The sequence below is a fragment of the Empidonax traillii genome, unplaced genomic scaffold (assembly GCF_003031625.1).
Source record: "Empidonax traillii isolate 1590-97213 ecotype Southwest subspecies unplaced genomic scaffold, ASM303162v1 scaffold11:size2795301, whole genome shotgun sequence".
In the NCBI taxonomy this organism is placed as follows: Eukaryota; Metazoa; Chordata; class Aves; order Passeriformes; family Tyrannidae; genus Empidonax; species Empidonax traillii.
The window spans coordinates 1,069,649-1,086,517 of NW_020955204.1; the positions used below are offsets into that span (position 1 = coordinate 1,069,649).

Here is a 16,869-nt window from a genome sequence, read left to right on the forward strand (position 1 = left end):
ATTTCTCTGCCAAAGGCAGATTCCAATCAGAATTTGTGATCTTCTATTATAGTGCATGTCCTAATTACCAACTGCATGTTGCTGTGCCTAGTATAAATGGCTTTAAACTCATTACTTGGCTAGGCAGGCTTAAGTTTCAGTCCACTCTGTCTGCAGTACTGGTGTTTCTACAGCTCTGTAGTTTGGTATCTTCCCTTGCTGGGTAGTTGAATCTCAGAAAGGTTCAAATAACTGCTGTTCTCTAAAAACTAACATATATTGACTTCTGAGTTGAATGATGTGGAAATCCTAGATCTTTCTACTGCGAAACAACCATAAGAGCTGAATTAAGGCTTTGAAGTTTTATATATTTTGGATGTAAGGATACTAAGGTACAGAAATGTGGAATGAGCTTAGTATTGGAAACCTGTGGACCAAAATCTCTTACAGTTCAGTGATCTGTGTGCTAGGAATCTAGTGCAAATTACTGAAATTTGCACTGGGTCACGTGAGAAGTGATGTTTGCTCTAGGAATAGTTACCAAGGTACATCACTGTTTTAACTTGCATGTCAGCTCACAGCTCTGAGGGGGGGAAATATTTCCTAGATGATAGTAACAAGGTAACTCGCTCTGATGGAAATACCAGTTGGTAAAAGGTCAGCGAATTGATGTTTTAAGTCTTTGGCAGGGTCTGTCTTGCCAATTATTCAAGTGTCCTCTTCTCATTCCTCCAGAAAACTCATTGCCTGTTAATGCTGCACATAGGCATTGGATTTTGCTCTTGTGGTGTTGGAATTCAGGCTGTTTAAGACTCTGGCAGTCTATCTGGTCTGCAGTGAATTTTTTTGATCTTTAAAGACTGTAGTGTCTTTGTGTCCCTACTGACATGAAGTTAAACATTAACTACTCAAATGAAAAGAATTTAGTATTTTAGTTAGCTTTGCATGGTTCTGACTTTATTGCTCCAGATTCACTTGTGTTGTAGTGGTCCTTCTCTTTCCTCTGTTTTCACTGTTTCCTGTGAAGATGAGAATCCATTGATTTTGATTTGTACTTCTTGTGTAGCATTTACCACTATATGTCTTAACACTTCACTTTGCCCTCTCGTAGCAGGAAGACAGACCCCCTCTGACGTCTCTGCTCTCTAAACCTACACTCCCTACAGTTGCATCCTCTACAGATATGCTTCACAGTAAGCTCTCCCAGCTCCGTGAGTCCCGGGAGCAGTACCAACATCTGGACCTGGACTCCAATCAGACTCATTCTTCTGGCATTGGAACTACCCTGGCTTCACCCTCTTCTGCAGCAGCCAATATTGATGACTTGAAAAAAAGATTGGAGAGAATAAAAAGCAGTCGCAAATAGAGATGCAAAAGAGACAGTATTGCTGTTGCTTGGGGCTGTCTTCAGCTTTAGTTTACTAAACTAGAAGTCTTCATAGTTAAATGGCCTCGTTTAGGCCTAATGTATACAAACTGGTTTATGTACAATACAGTGGATTTTGGGGGGTTGAGTCATTGTGGCACAAGTATTTGTACATACTCTGCTTCTCAGTGAGCATCTCTTTGACAATAGAAGGCTGTCTGTGTATTAGTTTTAGTGTACAGACCTGTAAACAACCATCCTGCTCAGACTAGTTTCTCATAACTTGGGGTTTTTATTTGTAAAATTGTCTTTAAGATTTTTTCCTAGTTCTTAACTCTTAGAAGATCTTTAGTGATTTCACTTTTAATTTGTGAATTCTTCTCCATGTAATCCTTGAACTGTTGATTCTGTATGGACACATGGCATGAAGTAACTAATTTAAGTGTCTTTTGTAAATAAAGTTTGCATTAACTATACCAGCCTCTGTAGGAACAGCAGCAACTGCTGGTTATAGGTCACTCTCTATTCCTGAATGTTAGTGACTGGGCATCTAGGAACTGAACTAAGCTATTCTTGACAGGAACCTTGGGGTTTGGATACATTATAAGGAAGATAAGTGGAAATATACTGTCTGTGGGTGCAGTCCTGAGACTTTGCACTCTTACTTCTAAGAGCAGTAGTGCATTTTTACATAGTTCCTTTTTTATGTTTTGGAGTATGTTTCTGTAACTTGAGACTATTTAGTTTGCTGAAATGCTTATTTTAAATTATCTAGTCCTTGTGATGCCTTTTTAGCCAGATTAAGCATAGTCCCAACTGAGGGAGCTTTCTTTGAGGGAGCCTGCTGCTGTTGATATGGAATAGACTAGCAGTGATGTACAGTCAGTGGGCTCATTTATCCTGAACTCATTTGGTTAAGCAGTCTTCCTCTTGCAGGTTGACCTCACCACTACATTCTTTTTGCTCTTTATCATCTGATGTCAGCAAACTCTACTAGTTTGTGTAACTAAGACACCTAGTAGTGCTAGTCTGAAAAGGCTATAGCCACTTCTTTTTTCTTTTTCTTAAGAGTAATTAGCCTTTTTCAGAAGCTACAAATATAAAGATGAAGACAGACACACTGTGTATCCTTTCTAGCCCTTTCATTTCTAGGGAGGTGATATGTTTTCACCTTACTACTGCACTTCCATGTGAGAACTGGTTGTGAAGCATACATTGCACATCTGTTCTCTAGCTAGAACAGAGTTTTTGAAGAGTTGGACAGGCAGGCTTAAAATAGCACACTTCTGCTCTATATTTTAATCTGTTCCATGTAACTGCTGCTTTTGTTGTTTGCTCTGTGGACCAGCAGTCTCTGCGTTTGGCCGTTACTGAAACTGCCTTGCCTGATTACAGTAAAAATGTGGCTTTAAATTAGTACTTGTACAACAGATCTATGCCAGAGCTTCTGCAGATGTCTGAAAACTTTCACAGGACCCCCAGACTGGGGTTTTGCAGTTGATATATTGCTGCTTGGTGCTTATGGTGAGTTTGCACACTGCAATAGCAGGGGACTTGCGAGCGTTCTCCATCCCGTGTTAATCGATATGATGCCATTCCTTGCTCTACCACCTTGATTTAGAGTTGCAGTCTCCTCTCATAACCTGAAATGGGCATGCACTTTCTTGTGGAACAGAGCTCTGTTACAAGTGGAGGTTGGCCCTTATTGGTAAGTGCTGAGTTTTGTGCACTTTACCTGGGGCAGTTTTTGAACAGTTTGTGTTGGCTGGCACTAGTTACTGCCACTACCTCTCAATTACTAGCTGCTCTCTGAAACTTAGTGACATTTAAATTAATCCATATGTTTCTTTACCATATCCAGCAGACATTCTGAAGAACTGTTTGTTAATTAGCTCAGGATGTTAAAACAGCAATGCCTGCAAACCTGTATAAACTATTTTAAATTTGAAGCTGAATTGGAAGTTAAATACAGGAAAATTGAGTAGCAGAAGATATAGTTTCTTTTTCTGAATGAGTTTTTGCCCTGTGTCTCTGTAGTGTTTGGTTGGACTCAATATCCTGGGAGTTCTGAACTAAAACTTGTGCACATAAATTAATAAAGCCTAATCTTTAGCCCAGACAATATTTAAGTAACATTAAACTGAATTTTAAAAATTATTCCTCTGTATTGTTTGTAACAAGTCAATATGAACAGTGACTCACTCCAGAAACTCTGTGGTCCTGGTTCCCCTCTTAGATATAAGCAATTTGTCACAGATTATTAGATAGTAGTTTAAGGGAGAGCCTTTAAATGTTAGAAGGGCTAAACATTTTCAGTGTCCAGTGCCTGTGGTTATCAGTGACTTTAAACAGTCGTGGAACGTGAGCTCTTGAGATTTCGTTCCTCAGATATCATTAAGAGGTTGGTTTTTGTGCTTTATTAGGGCAATTAAATTGGGCTACTTCAGGTTGGTTCCCAAATGAGCCATCTTAAAGGAGTTGGCCAGACACTAGTATCAATTACTGTTTGTTTTAGAACAACTCTTTTCACTGTTGCCAGTTTCTGTGACTTTATGAGCGAGGAGTTTAGGAATGAGGTGCCATAGAGAGCAGGGAGAGTTTTCAAATCTCGTGATTGCTTTAGGAGAAAATTGGGCTGAACAAGATGGCTAGTCAAGAATGTGTTTACTGCTGTACTGCTGGGTCCTCAGCAGTCCACAAATTGCTGCTAAAGAGGAGTTTTTGAAAGAACTGAAGCTTCTTTAGGGAAAGATTCCTAAAGAGCCTCTATAAGAAAAGCAAACAGGTATAGTGCAGGATGCTTCCTTTGGAGGCTCTTTGACAATGGATGAATTGCTTCCTTCTGAATCTTGCTGTGCAGGTAGAAAATACACAATGAGGGCCCAGCACCACCTGCTGTGTAGAAAGTTACTCAAAGTGCTGCTTAATGTATTCAAGCCCATACTCCTCTGCAGGGTGAATTGTACAGTGGTGCTGGTATTTGTTGCCTGCTATTGTAGTCGAGAACAATGTCTTTAGGGCTTTTCTTTCGACACTACTGTTTTGTGTAATGCCACAGTTACCATCAGGTGCTTATCTCTGGTACATTCTTGGCTCAAAATCTAGAACAGAAAATGAGTTGTCTTGAAGGGAGAAAATGGACAGTGCATGAGGGCACAATTGTGCTTGCTGTGACTGCCAAGGCCATCATCTCAGGTCCAAAATCTGATTATTATATATAGCTGACGGAAGGGAGGAGAATTAGTTTCAAGTACAAGAGGTAATTAGTAGTACAGCTAGTGCTGTGGTACTCCCAGCTACTGTTATGGCTTAGATCCAAGTGCAACTAAACTCAGCATGAACAAAAGGAAGAGGATGGGTTTAAGAGCTTTTATTTTTGAGGGATGAGACTTTATTTTGTCAAGTTGTAGGGATATAACTTCAGGATCTTCTATGCTTATGTTTTTAAATGGAGCATTGTAGCAAGTCTGAGAGCAAGCAAAGTAAATGCTTCAACTATCGCCCGTGTTTTTCAATGGCTTTTCGCATCCACTTTTTCAGGCGGAATACGTGGGTGTAAAATCCGTATTTGCCATCTCGGTCACATCCTTCTCCCCATGAAACTATTCCCACTTGATACCAACGGTTGTCGTCTGGGTTCTAAAGCAAATTAAAAAAATGGGATTGACACAAAGAGCAAGAGACGTTGATAGAATCATGGAATCGTTAAGACTGGAAAAGACCTCCAAGATCAAGCCCAACCTTTAACTGAACACCACCATACCAACTAAACCATAGCACTAAGTTCAAAGTCTGGTCATTTCTTGAACACTACTAGGGCTGGTGATGCCACCATTTTCATGGGCAAGCCCTTTCCCATGCTTAAGCACTCTTTAAATGAAGAAATTCCTCTTGATATCTGCCCTGAACATCCCCTGGCACAGCTTGAGGCCATTTCCTCTTGTCCTATTACTAGTTCCTTGGAAGAAAAGGCCAGCATGCCCACCTTGCTACAACCTCCTTTCAGGTAGTTGTAGAGAGTGATAAGGTCATCCCTGAGCTTCCTTTTCTCCAGCCTAAACAACCCCACCTCACTCAGCTGCTTCTCATAGGACTTGTGCTCTAGACTCTCTAGCAGCTTTGTTGCCCTTTCAGATCTAAACCTTGTATGCGCCCCAGCCTATTTAGTGAAGAATACTGCTTTGGGATTCAGACTGGCTTTTCCTACAGACTTGTTGGAGTCATTTTGTCTCTCCTCTTAAACCTCTAAGTAAGAATTGGCCATCACTCATGCTTTCTGCAGCTGATCTCTATGTGCTGAGAGCTCAGCATAGAAATGGGGCTGGCTGATTGCAGGATTCTTCTCCAGGATTCAGCTTAGGCATGAGCTGCGTTTGCTTCAGCCACTCACCAGTCTCCACCTCTGCTGCTGTCTTTTAGACTATTATGCAAGTTCAGCATAGCACAAACCAAGCTCCATATGTCTTAAGAGCTTGAGCTTGTTGAACATACCTTCATTACAAAAGGTCCCCCACTGTCCCCTTCACAGGCATCTCCTCTCTTTGAGTCTTCAGGACTGTAACCTACAGCCAAGAAAAAAGTCAGACACTTGACAGTAGGGGAAATGGCTGGCATTGGCCATCTTTTCCTTGAGCTGAGTAAGTTTTCTGAGACCCATGAGAGAGATTGTTTGCTGCTTCTGCCGACTTGGACTTAATAAAAAATCCAAAGCAATTTTCTAAATTTATATGTAAAACAGCTAACTCTACTTCTGTCTTTGCAACATTCCTGAATTCACTCTCTGTGCTCTCATTCCTGTTTTATTAATCAGAATAGCTGTCTGTGTCAGTTGCCACTGCATTCAACAGCTGTAGCTTGAGCTACTGTGCTTTTCTCATCTCAGAAACTTATTTGTAATAATCCATGTTTCCTGTTCCATCATTCTGTTTACTACAGGGATATGTTGCTGTCCTCACTTTCACCTTCCTGTCACTCTGCAAGCTTCTCCTCTCCCCCAGCTCTTCCCAAAGTCTCACTATGAAGAGGAATAGGATTTCACTTTCATTCCTGATGAGCTAGACGGTATCTTTGCATTTTCCCATCACCTCTGTCTCCCTTTTTTTCTGTATGTCTGCATCTCAGCTGTTTTTCAAGAATGTTGCCTAGAAAAAGAAACCATAAGAACAGTGTATTTTCAGCACACTCATGAAATTGGCTTCCATCCTAACTCAAGCAGTCACATGCGCTTACATGCAAGCAGCACAAACTTATTCAGAGATCACTGGAGGTTTGCTTGTAGGAACTGATAAAGTCTGCACAAATAAAATACAGCAGGAACTATTAAACTTACATAAATCCATAGCCTTTTGGTATCTTGAATTCTGTGTCCACTTCCCTTCTCACTGAAAAAGGGCATAGCGCCAGAAGAAGGTGGGAGCTGTTGCCACAAAATTTTCAGGTATAGGTATGAATGGGCTCCAGATTGGACAGGTTGAGACAAGCTAGTAGACAGGATAATGGGTGTGCAGCCTTTAATTTAGAACTGAATTGTTCTATGTGCTGATGAGAAGATAATTTTATATGTGCTTAGTTCTCCCACTGAATGAGCTGCTGCGGATACCTGGTGCCATAGTGCCTGACACAGCGTGGTGTTACAAACTTCATTCATGGCTTTAAGTTCTCCAGCCTTCATGTTTTCTGAGAGCTGAGAAAGTTCACATCACAGGGAACTTACTCTTTGTGGATGGCATTTGCAAATCTATCCCAAAGTAACCTTGCTGCATGAGCCCCACCAGGAGCTCAGAGCCCTCATCTTCTGTGGCAAGTTGTACCTGTGTCTCCAGTGCTACTTACCTGCACAAAACATGTTGTCAGTGACTTTAATTTTGGTGGAATCCTGGCAGATCCTTTGGTCTACAATGGGCACATTGAGCTGTTGCAGAACTGTGGGCAGGTTGCTGGGGCTAGTGGCCCATGTTTCTTTCAAGTTTCCCCAACCAGTTACCCGCCCTTTGTAGCCTGCCAGCATCAGCCTGTGGAAGGATGCATGAATATAATCAAATGTTTTGTAACAGCTTTTTCCTACCTGGCTCTCTTGCTGCAAATAGCCTTGATAAGTCATCTTTTTCTGTATTTTTTTTTTTTTTTTTAAGACTAGAGATGGTTTTTGCAGCCTGTATTTTTAGGACTGTAGGACAGTCTCCTCACCTCTGCACAACCTCTTTAGTAGGCAGGCAGACAGGATGGATGTAGTCACTAAAGATGACAGGTCTCCTTAAGTGCATCAGTGCAATGTCTCGGTCCATGTTCTCTTTCCAGTTGTACTTAGGATGGACGATGATTTTATCCAACAGAGCAATCTTCTCTATATTCTTTTCATATCTGAAATAGTTATGAAGGAAAGAACTTGCTGTATAGTAGCAACTAAGAGTCTTCTGAGGTTCGTGATACTCTTAGGTGCTTTGTAACCTCTGAGACAATGCTGTCTTTACGTTGGAGCACCCCTTTAGACTTGCCATGCTTCTGCCCTCCCTTTGACTTTGATCTAGGATCAGCAAGAGCAGCAAATGACAGCCCCGTTAGATCCCATTATTGAGAGACGTGACATTGGTGTGATATTTCCTTGGATACTGAACTGTATCTCATTACTCCAAGAGGAAGACTAGTTTACTCTCACTTCATCCAGACTCTTACTTTGTCCTTACGTGCTTGCCAATCCGCACCAAGATGTCATTTGTAGTTAAGTTCTTGCCCCACGGTGGGTAATAAATACAGTGAGCAGCAGTCAGGATCCAGCTGTCACTGATGAGGCTGGCACCACATAGCAGCTCCTGAGGAGACTTTTTGTAGAGCATCACCTGCCTGAGAGATGAGGAGGAGGAAGACTTAGCAGGACTAAAGATGTGGCTGGCTGAACGGGTCCCGGTGTCATGTGGAAAATGCAGAATTTACAGTGAGAAGGGAAGAGCACTGCATTATACTGACAAAGAGAACTGCGTAAGTGGCTCTATAGCAAGTCTTGGACACGTATGTTCTACGTAGTTGGCCATTTACCCCATTTCTTTCACCTGGAGAAGTTCCTCATCCTTTCTGCTCCAGCAATGCTGGAAAGAGGAAGAGACAAAGATGAAACACACCAGCACTCTTGCTTTCCCAGATGGTTGTGTACTTAGGTCAAGAGGTGAGTTCAGCTATGTTACTACTGCCCTATCAACCACTTGGAGAACTTTTGATAAGAATCCATAATGTGTGCATGCTGCCTGAGATAAGAAAGCCCTTTTATTTCTACCCTCTTGAGCTGGAGAAGGAAGACACAATTCCTTATAAAGGATTATGCAAAGACAGTACTTACCAAGGGGAGCTGCCAACTTCTGCGTCATCTCCATGGACAATTCTGCCTCCCATGTAGGAGTCCAACAGCTCCTTCTCACTTTTGTCCGTTAGTTTCTTCTTCTCAAATAAAGGACGAGTGCCACAGTCTAAAAAAAATAGGTATCTGGCTTTGCTACCTGATTCACAATGGAGAACTGTCATCTGCTGTCATCATGCTAAGCCAGAAGATTCTAAGAAGGAAGTGTTCACTAGCTCCATGATTGTAACTAGATACTGACTTCTGAGAGCTCTTCAAGGAATTTCAATATCTTCCCCTGCTTTTAACACCATTTAAAAGTGATGTTTCTGAGGAACAAGTGAGTGCACTGTGGGAAGAAGCTACAGCCTTTCTACAAACTCTAATGCTGTGTCTAGAGTTTTTGCTCACCTGCTTCGCCTGAACCAAAAGTTTTGTCATCAAAGAAGGTTCTGAACTCTTGAGGATGAGTAGAACGTCCTGATATTCTCTCCGACTCTTCGTACTCCTCCTCTAGCAAGCTGTCTGAGAGAGATGGAAAGAAAAACATGGTAAAAGACTTAGCTCTAATTCCCGTAATTATCAGCAATGTAAATGGTTTTTTCCATGCACACTGAGTCTGATGAAGGAATGATGGCTTAAAACCACTGCTCTTTTTAATGTCCCTTGTCCACCATTGTGAGTTTTCAGGGAGAAGAGAACCCCTGAGACACGTAACAGCACTGTGTACCTAAGGCAGGTTAGTACATGTAATATTTGGACAAACAGGACTCCCATGTGCATGGTGCACGTACATCCTTGTCTACGCCTCCCAGACCGAGCATTTCACCCTAGTGGAAGGTACTGGTTTTATTTGCCACTGCCTCACAAGTGTGCCTACCCAAACCTATGCAGACTTCTCACCGCAGTAGTGCAGATCACAATAATCAAAGTAGGGCGGTTCATCCGTGACACACCAGACACCCTCATCATCTCTGTCTGGATTCCGACAGTAATTCTCCAGCAGCTTCACCTCTGGGTCAAGGTGTTTTCCATGGAGCACCTCTTTGGCTTTCTCAGAGTTCCACGGCAGACACTTAGCTCCGGACACGGTGACTGAGAGGGTCCCTGTGTAAAGCATGCCTTTCTCTTGTTCACAGGGCTCCGCTGGGGGGGGTGGTGTGACCCGAGGAGTAAAGGGAACTGTCGTCCTTTCTTCACCTAGAAAGACAGAGAGCTGTGATTTAAGCCACAGCTTTGCACTCAGAAGTACTGTTAGTGAATTGCACCAGCACCGCTTTACAGAAGCCTAGAGTTCCATGGGGCATCCCATTATGTTTGGGAGCTCCTGCTGTGCTCCCATGCATGTGGTGGTCCTCTAAAATATTGCAGTGTCAGAGGTGGTTCAACAATAGGTGAGGTGAAACTGGCACTATTCATCACACTTTTCTTTGTCACTAAGATGTGAGGAACAACATTGTGTTCATTTCTGGACATCTTTGAGAATCGGCTCAAAGGATGGGTAGGTGCCTTCAAGCATCATAATGCTGCTGTATTAGAACCTCCAATGCCTTATACTCAAATGCATAATAACTGGGCAATATTTGGGGAAGCCTTTACTGTGATATGCTACTAAAATGGCAAAACTTTACTTTGCCAGTGTTTCTAAATCTAATGATAAGCGAAAAATTTTCCTGCAAGACTTTCCACACTTCCTTTCAAGTGTTCTAGTGGCTGCAAGCTTCAAGAAGCATTTCCTGAGGGACTGGACACCCAATAATCTGTCCTGTGGCAGTTGCTTGACCTCAAGCTGCCTTCTCCTTGTGCACAGGAGTAGAGACCCTCTGTTTGACTATTCATCCTGGGGCACAACAGCCACTGAGCAAGTAGCATTCACTTTAATTGGTCAAGTTGCTTCTGTTTGATTGACTCACGTCAATATGATTACAAAAGAACTGTGCACAAAGCCAAGGCTTTTTTAGTCCTGCCATATCCATGCACATGTAAGTGTAACTAAGTTCCTGTAGGTCAGAAACTTAACTAGTGAACAGAGACAGTACAGATGCCTGATTGCCTCAAAGCAGAGCAGTATCTCTTTTCAGTTTGTCATACTGCAGATCAGAGTAATGGTAATGGCTTTTAAAACTTCAGAATACCCCATGGTCAAAATGTTTGCTGATCTCTGACTTTCATTTAGGGTTGTTGCCTTTAGTCTCTGCTTTTGGAAGAGACACTTCTCCTATGAGAAGATTCTCTGCTTTCTACCACTTCTTCTGAGACAGAGGCCAAATCCTAGGGTAGACAGCTCTGCACTGGGGGGAAATGGGAGCATGTTAGTGTATGGGATGGTTCTCCATCCTGTCAAGTGCTATGATGAGAGAAGGGCATCTTCTCTTTTCTTGAGTCTGTCGGTATTACACTGCATGCCTCCACAGAAGTGAATGTTAAGGCAGGCAGTCAAACACAACCTGTAGTTATTTAGTCCTAAAGGTGGGAATTCAAACCAAAAAACAGTATGACTCACAGCTGTCACAAATTAGAGGCAACTGAGCCAGGATTTTGGGATGACTGACACTGGATTTAATTTAGATTTGGATTAGTGTAGTCTAGAGAAAACAGCACATTATGTATGGGCAACTCAATAACTTTTCCTCCTCAGCTCCTTTACTCTTTAAGATACAGCTTCTCTACTTCTACTAACCTCTGTTCATGTAAGCTCCCTCCCTTCTAACCCTTTCCTTGACTGATTTAGTATCAGTCTCAGTGCAGTGTTTGCTGTGAGTGAAAGGCTTTCTGGAGTGCAGTGCTGAGGCGTACCACACACTGGGATGGGACACTCCTCCCGTTCCACCGTTGGATCTCGGGTGTAGCACCACGGGCCTTCTGAGTTGTTGTCTGGGTTCCTGCAGTAGTTCTCAATGAGGTTGGGATAAATGGTGGCATTAAATCTACAAGAAAAAAGCTGGTTAGGCTAGGAAGGACACCTTGGAGAACACTTTAGGGGTATGCAGGAGAATACTTAGTTATATATAATACTTACTTAGGAATACTTACTTAGGAATATGTGGATATTTGCTTGTCCACACTTGACATTCAATCCCTGATTTGGTGTAGCTAATTGTTCCCCGATAGTTCTGGCCCAGCCCAAGAGAGCAGTCACCTGTCAAAATCCCAACATGGTGTAAGCCGGGGTCAGTGGAAATGGATGTTGCATTTTTCAAGGTCAGAGGTACCATCCCTCATATCCCTTTAGCTTTTGCTGTGTGCAGAAGCCTGCATAAGCAGTCATCTCTTCCTGTGAGAAGAGCCCACAGCCTAAGCTGCCTTATCAGAGGGAGCTATTCCTGAGGGTCTGTGCTTTGCTTTGGCTCGGAGCCCTTCTGAGAGGCGGCTCACCTCAGGCTGCACCTGGCTGTGTCACGAGGAACTGGAAATTTATTCCATGCTGTTTCAAGTGTACAAGTCAGGTTGAAATTGTTAGTTGGGGAAAAAAAGAGGAAGAAAGAATTCAAACTCCCCTCCTGATATTTTTCTTTATAATTGTATGGCTTCTCCAACTTTAGATTATTTGTTTTCTGTGCTCACTGTATCTGGGAGATTGAGATCAGCATGAATTTCTTACCTTCTAGACAAGCATCCAGAACTGTCCTGGGTGTTCTCTGGCCCTGACATACTAGTAAAATCAGAAAAAAGAAACACATATGAAAGGAATTCAGATGAGTGTCATAATTTGAATCGGTTTATCACTTAAAGACAAAACACAAGTGCTTTGCCTTTTGCCTTGAAAGAGGCAGCCATCTCTCCAGGATGGGACAGTGCATCCTAGGGGACAGTACAGTGCCTGCAGGACTTGAAACAACCTACCAACCTACCTTGGTATTTTGACCAAAATGCCTCCTGTAAAAAAAAAAAAAAAAAAAGAAAAAAAAAAGAAAAATTTAGAAAAATGTATATTTAAAGACACAGAACATCAGACCTTGCTTGGCTACTGCAATTCAAACCAGTAAGAGAATGCCCCATTACAACAAAAGGAAAGACTAACCTAGCTCTGTTTATACCAATTACTACAGAGTTCAAAAAAGCAAAAAATCTGATATAAAACCACATTCCCACGCATCAGGCTCAGGAATTAAGAGAGTGCTGTTTTTTCTAAAGAGATTAAAGATGCTTACAACCTTCATCAACCTGCAGAGAAAGCAGAGCCTTCTACAGTGCAGTGGGCTACAGTGCAGATATCCAAGCAGCTGAATCTAGAACTTCTAAGTCCACAGATCACATGCAGGTCAGCTGTTTAGATCTACGTTTCTCCTGTGCTGCCTGGGGCTTAATTGCTTTAGAAATACTCCACAGAGGTGGTGTCTTGCTGGCTTAGGCTCCTAACTGTTTATCTGTTGTATTCTCGGCTGTGGACTTCAGCATGGACGCTGGCCTTGGGGCTCGGAGCAAATCCCAAAAGGATGCAGCACAAATTGAGCAGAGTGAGTGAGTTTGGAAACCAGAAAAGGGGACAGGATGTGCCAAAGCTTCACCTCAAAGGAGTTTGAGGCACCTGCACTCAGTGTTCGTCTGCCAAGCCAGCTCTTCTGTGAGTGTCTGGGACTGTGGCAGCTCACATGTGGGAGGCACCATGCTGAGCTATAGAAGAGGCTACTCCGGACCCATGGGAAGGCTCTCTTCAGTTCATGCAAAGAGAGGGAGGAAAAGCAACCTGAGCTTTGAGCTGCATTCGCTGGACTGTCTCCAGGAGCAAAGCTCCCTAAGAAAGCCTGAGCTCCCCCTGGGGCCTGCACACATCGGTTTCATTTTTGGTTCACAGAACTGAGTTCCTGGCTATGTGTGCAATCTGCTGTTCTCTCACTACAGAGGTTGGCTGAGGGAATGTTTCCCTGGGAATGCCTGTACATACCGTCTGATCGGTGGATTCAAGGGCTTCAAAAGCCTCCTCATAACTGCATGTCTCCTCCAGGCACTCTCGCTCCAGGTTTCCCTTAAGCATCTCTTCTAGAAGTCCCTTGTTGGCACGTCGTGGGCGCTTGAGCAGTGACAGTGCCTGCCCCTTTTCCAGGAAAACTACCGGGTCAGAATATTGCCAGTCAAAGGGCTGCTTGCAGCTGGAGGGCAGTTTTTCCTTGCAGTTTCCAAAAAGCACAAGCAGCCAATGTAGTGATCCCACAGCCCAGCCTCCCACAGTGCACCATACAGGAGGAGAACACCTGTCTGGTCTACACCTGATGATCAGAGCAGGCTCTCTGTAATTCATCTGTCACTTAGGTAACAGAAGTGAAAGGAATCCTGTGCTTCCTCAGCAAAGCTGCTCTGCTGATTTGCAGTTAGGTAGAGATTTGTTTGCTTTGAGCCTGCCACTGTCCCTGCCAGCCGCCGTACTTATGTCTTTCCAAGCCTCACACCACTGCGATAAGCGCAGCTTGGTTTCATCTTCATGTTCAGAGACTGTGATTTGAGACCTGTAGACAGGTTCATGCCCCACACAGTAGTGGATCATACTAAGAAAAGACAAATGAATTAGAGGCTCTCATAAAAGGAATGTTAAGCAGGAAGGCGGCATACTCTGTATGACCTAAAGCTGTGGTAAGGAACAGCTGGAGAGGCAATGGAGAATTGAAGCCACCCTGGTCATCTGAGGAACTCTATCCCCAAAAGTCCCACAGTTATGTTACATATGATCCTGGACTGAGCCACATTCTGTCCCCTGCTATTTCCCAGGCCACCCAAAAAATCCACTGAGCTGTTGTCACCAGCTGACAAGTGCTGGTTGCATCGTCCTATGCTCACTCCACTCTCAGCACCCTTTCAATTCCAACTTCAAGCTTTTAGCAGGTCCTCCTGACTTACCAAGAAAACCTGCCACCTGCTTTACCCCTGGAAAGAAATAACCCCATCTTTCTTCCTGCTGTCACCCTCTAGTACTGTCCTTCTCCCTCTGCCACTGAGTCTTACCTCCAGCATGGCTCAATGTGAGGTGCAAAAGGCTGGAGAAGAGCAGGCCCCTCAGTATGCTGGTTTTGGTGTGTGCCATGCTGTACAGCCCCAGCTGCAGGGGAATTGCAAAGGAAGCAAAATAAGTAGAGTCACAGCCCCGCTGGGTTAATATTGAACCAGAATGAAGAAACAGGACTCCAGAGGTCATGGTGTGTCAGGGACAGTGGGACTGAGGCTCCTCTCTCTTGGCATCTCTCCCTCCCTTCAGAGCATCTTCATTTTCTTACTTAATGAACACCCCATTTAATAACTAGGAAGATGTGATGAGGAGCAAGAGGATAAGCTTGCCCCAGGACACCGGGAGAACTCAGGCTGGCATGGAGAGGAGCTTGCTCCTTTTTCCTCACCTTGCTCCCATGAAGCTCTTGGCACCATCGCTGCCTCCCCACCATGTTGACTTTTTTCAGAGACCTCTTCTCTAGCAGCCTTGCAGGCAGCAAGAGAGCTCCTTAGCCATTCCCAGTCCTTCTCTCTTTAGCTGCAAGCCCCTCTGCTTCTCCCTAGAGTTCAGTTGTCTTTTCTCCCTGCAGTTATCAGCAAGCTCAGCCCCAGCTATTTTGGCACCAGAACACAGAGTTTAAGTCTCCCCCTTCTCCCTTACTGATGCCAAAGGAGCAGAAGGGGTGCCTTTACCAACCCATTTGGAATTTAACCAGTTAGGTCAGCAATGCCCTTGGCAGTGCAGACTTCCTACTGCCTTACGATTCCTTGCTGAGTGGAGGAGGATAAAGCCGCATAAAGTTTGGGCTTCCCCTTTTATTCCCCCACAGTGGATCACACTAAAGTACATCCAAAAAGGAAACAGAAGCTCTGACAAGCAGGGAGCTAGGATACCCCAAACCAGACAGGAAAACGAGGGCTTCCAGGAGCAGGGAGGCAGGACTGGTCTGGATGTCATGACATCACTAAATAAGTCAAGAACTGGGCTACCAGAGCTGGGAAAGTTCTAATGATTCCTACAGCAAGCAGAACATTGGCAAAGTGAACAAAAGAGCAGAAAGCAGGGCAGGGTGGGGGTAGTTTCAGGAACTGCCACATGGCATGAAAGTGCTTCCTGCCAGCAGGGAGCATATTTGGTGCTGAGCCTCTGTGCAGCAGATACATCTGTAATGTTTATCTCCATAGAAGGAGTGCAAATATTAGCATTAGGGTGGCTGAGGAATGACTCTGTGGCCACTGGTACAAAGAGCAGTTGCAGAGGCTCCCTCCTTCATATAAGAATGTCTCCTGTTCTCATCCACACACTTGCTCCACTCCTTCAAATTTTGGAGAGACACTTTTGGGAGTGGCTGGGATGCCCTAGGTGACTTGGGTGGAGAAGTGTTTCTAGAATTAGGCACAACCCTACAAACAACCCATGTTACATAGCTGGGAAGCAGCACTTAGTCAAAGAGCACAGGCAGGGACAGGAAGGAGGAGTCAAAGCACAAACAGGTTTGGGAAGAGTGGTGAAGTCAGAGCTGCTGCCGTGTCCTACACAGCAGCCACCTCCACTCCTTGCTGTTTCCAATACTCTCAGTCCCTTTTTTCATTCCTGAATTTCTCTCTGTCTCTTATTATAATAACCAGGCAGCCCTTACACCATAGCTTAAGTCAACATTGTTAAGCATAGATTTTTACCATCTTCTTGTCTTCCCTTTAAAGGAAAGGCATTAGTACCTTCCACGGTATCATGCAGTATATAAGGCTAACCATAAGCAATGCTACAATACAGCAGTTAAGCTTGGTTATCAGGTATGAATATCTTCTAATACTTATTTATGCTATCTTTCTTTAGTTAATTACTTCTGTTCTGGTTCCTACATTCATTTTGTTGGGTTTATATAAGCCTTACTGAAAAACTGATGATTCTGTCACTATATATGGTTGCTTCTTTTCCAGTTGCTGTTCTTCTTTCCCCTTGAGATATAGGACAAATCCTTCTATCAGGACAACTATGTTGTTAACTGTAACAGCTGAAGCCTTTTATCTCTAGATTACTCACAGTTACATCCATCACTTAAGTTTCTACTATTTCTTTACACTGGTTTTGCTTTGTAATCAGAGATTTTCACTACATCCTGGGACACTTTCCAGCCCTTTTGGTATCTTACAACAATGTTGGTAATTAGAGATGCTGACTCTTCACATAGTGGCCTTTTCTGTTCTGTAATGTGCTTCTAGGGCTCCTCTCTGTTTCTCCCACTCCCTTGGTTAGCCTCTGCAGCAGCACAGCATG

The 16,869-nt window shown here is 43.6% G+C and overlaps 2 protein-coding genes across 7 annotated transcripts in view; one reads left to right on the forward strand and one right to left on the reverse strand.

Annotated features, from left to right (window-relative positions):
• CKAP5 (cytoskeleton associated protein 5) overlaps positions 1–3,502 on the forward strand; it is a 54,569-nt gene extending 51,067 nt beyond the window's left edge. For 2 of the 3 annotated variants that reach the window (XM_027886820.1, XM_027886839.1), the window contains exon 45: positions 1,091–3,502. In XM_027886820.1, the coding sequence (XP_027742621.1) occupies positions 1,091–1,345 (255 nt within the window). In that variant the 3' untranslated portion in view covers positions 1,346–3,502. The remainder of the gene's footprint in view (positions 1–1,090) is intronic. The other variant, XM_027886830.1, reaches the window with a different exon arrangement.
• Positions 3,503–4,696: 1,194 nt separating this feature from the next.
• On the reverse strand, positions 4,697–14,741 carry F2 (coagulation factor II, thrombin). Of its 4 annotated transcripts, none has more exons than XM_027886858.1 (14): positions 14,610–14,741; positions 13,558–13,721; positions 12,524–12,548; positions 12,274–12,324; positions 11,706–11,811; positions 11,469–11,599; positions 9,576–9,872; positions 9,084–9,197; positions 8,676–8,802; positions 8,018–8,185; positions 7,532–7,705; positions 7,178–7,356; positions 5,837–5,907; positions 4,697–4,984 (listed from the first exon to the last, which is right to left on the reverse strand). In XM_027886858.1, exons 1-14 carry the CDS (start codon positions 14,686–14,688, stop codon positions 4,841–4,843), a joined length of 1,830 nt encoding a protein of 609 aa, XP_027742659.1. In that variant the 5' UTR covers positions 14,689–14,741; the 3' UTR covers positions 4,697–4,840. The 4 variants fall into 4 exon arrangements, with proteins under 4 accessions (XP_027742659.1, XP_027742651.1, XP_027742670.1 ...); XM_027886850.1 differs by having other exon boundaries at positions 4,740–4,984; positions 13,558–13,724; positions 14,610–14,734; XM_027886869.1 differs by having other exon boundaries at positions 4,740–4,984; positions 13,558–13,707; positions 14,610–14,722.
• Positions 14,742–16,869: the final 2,128 nt, after the last annotated feature.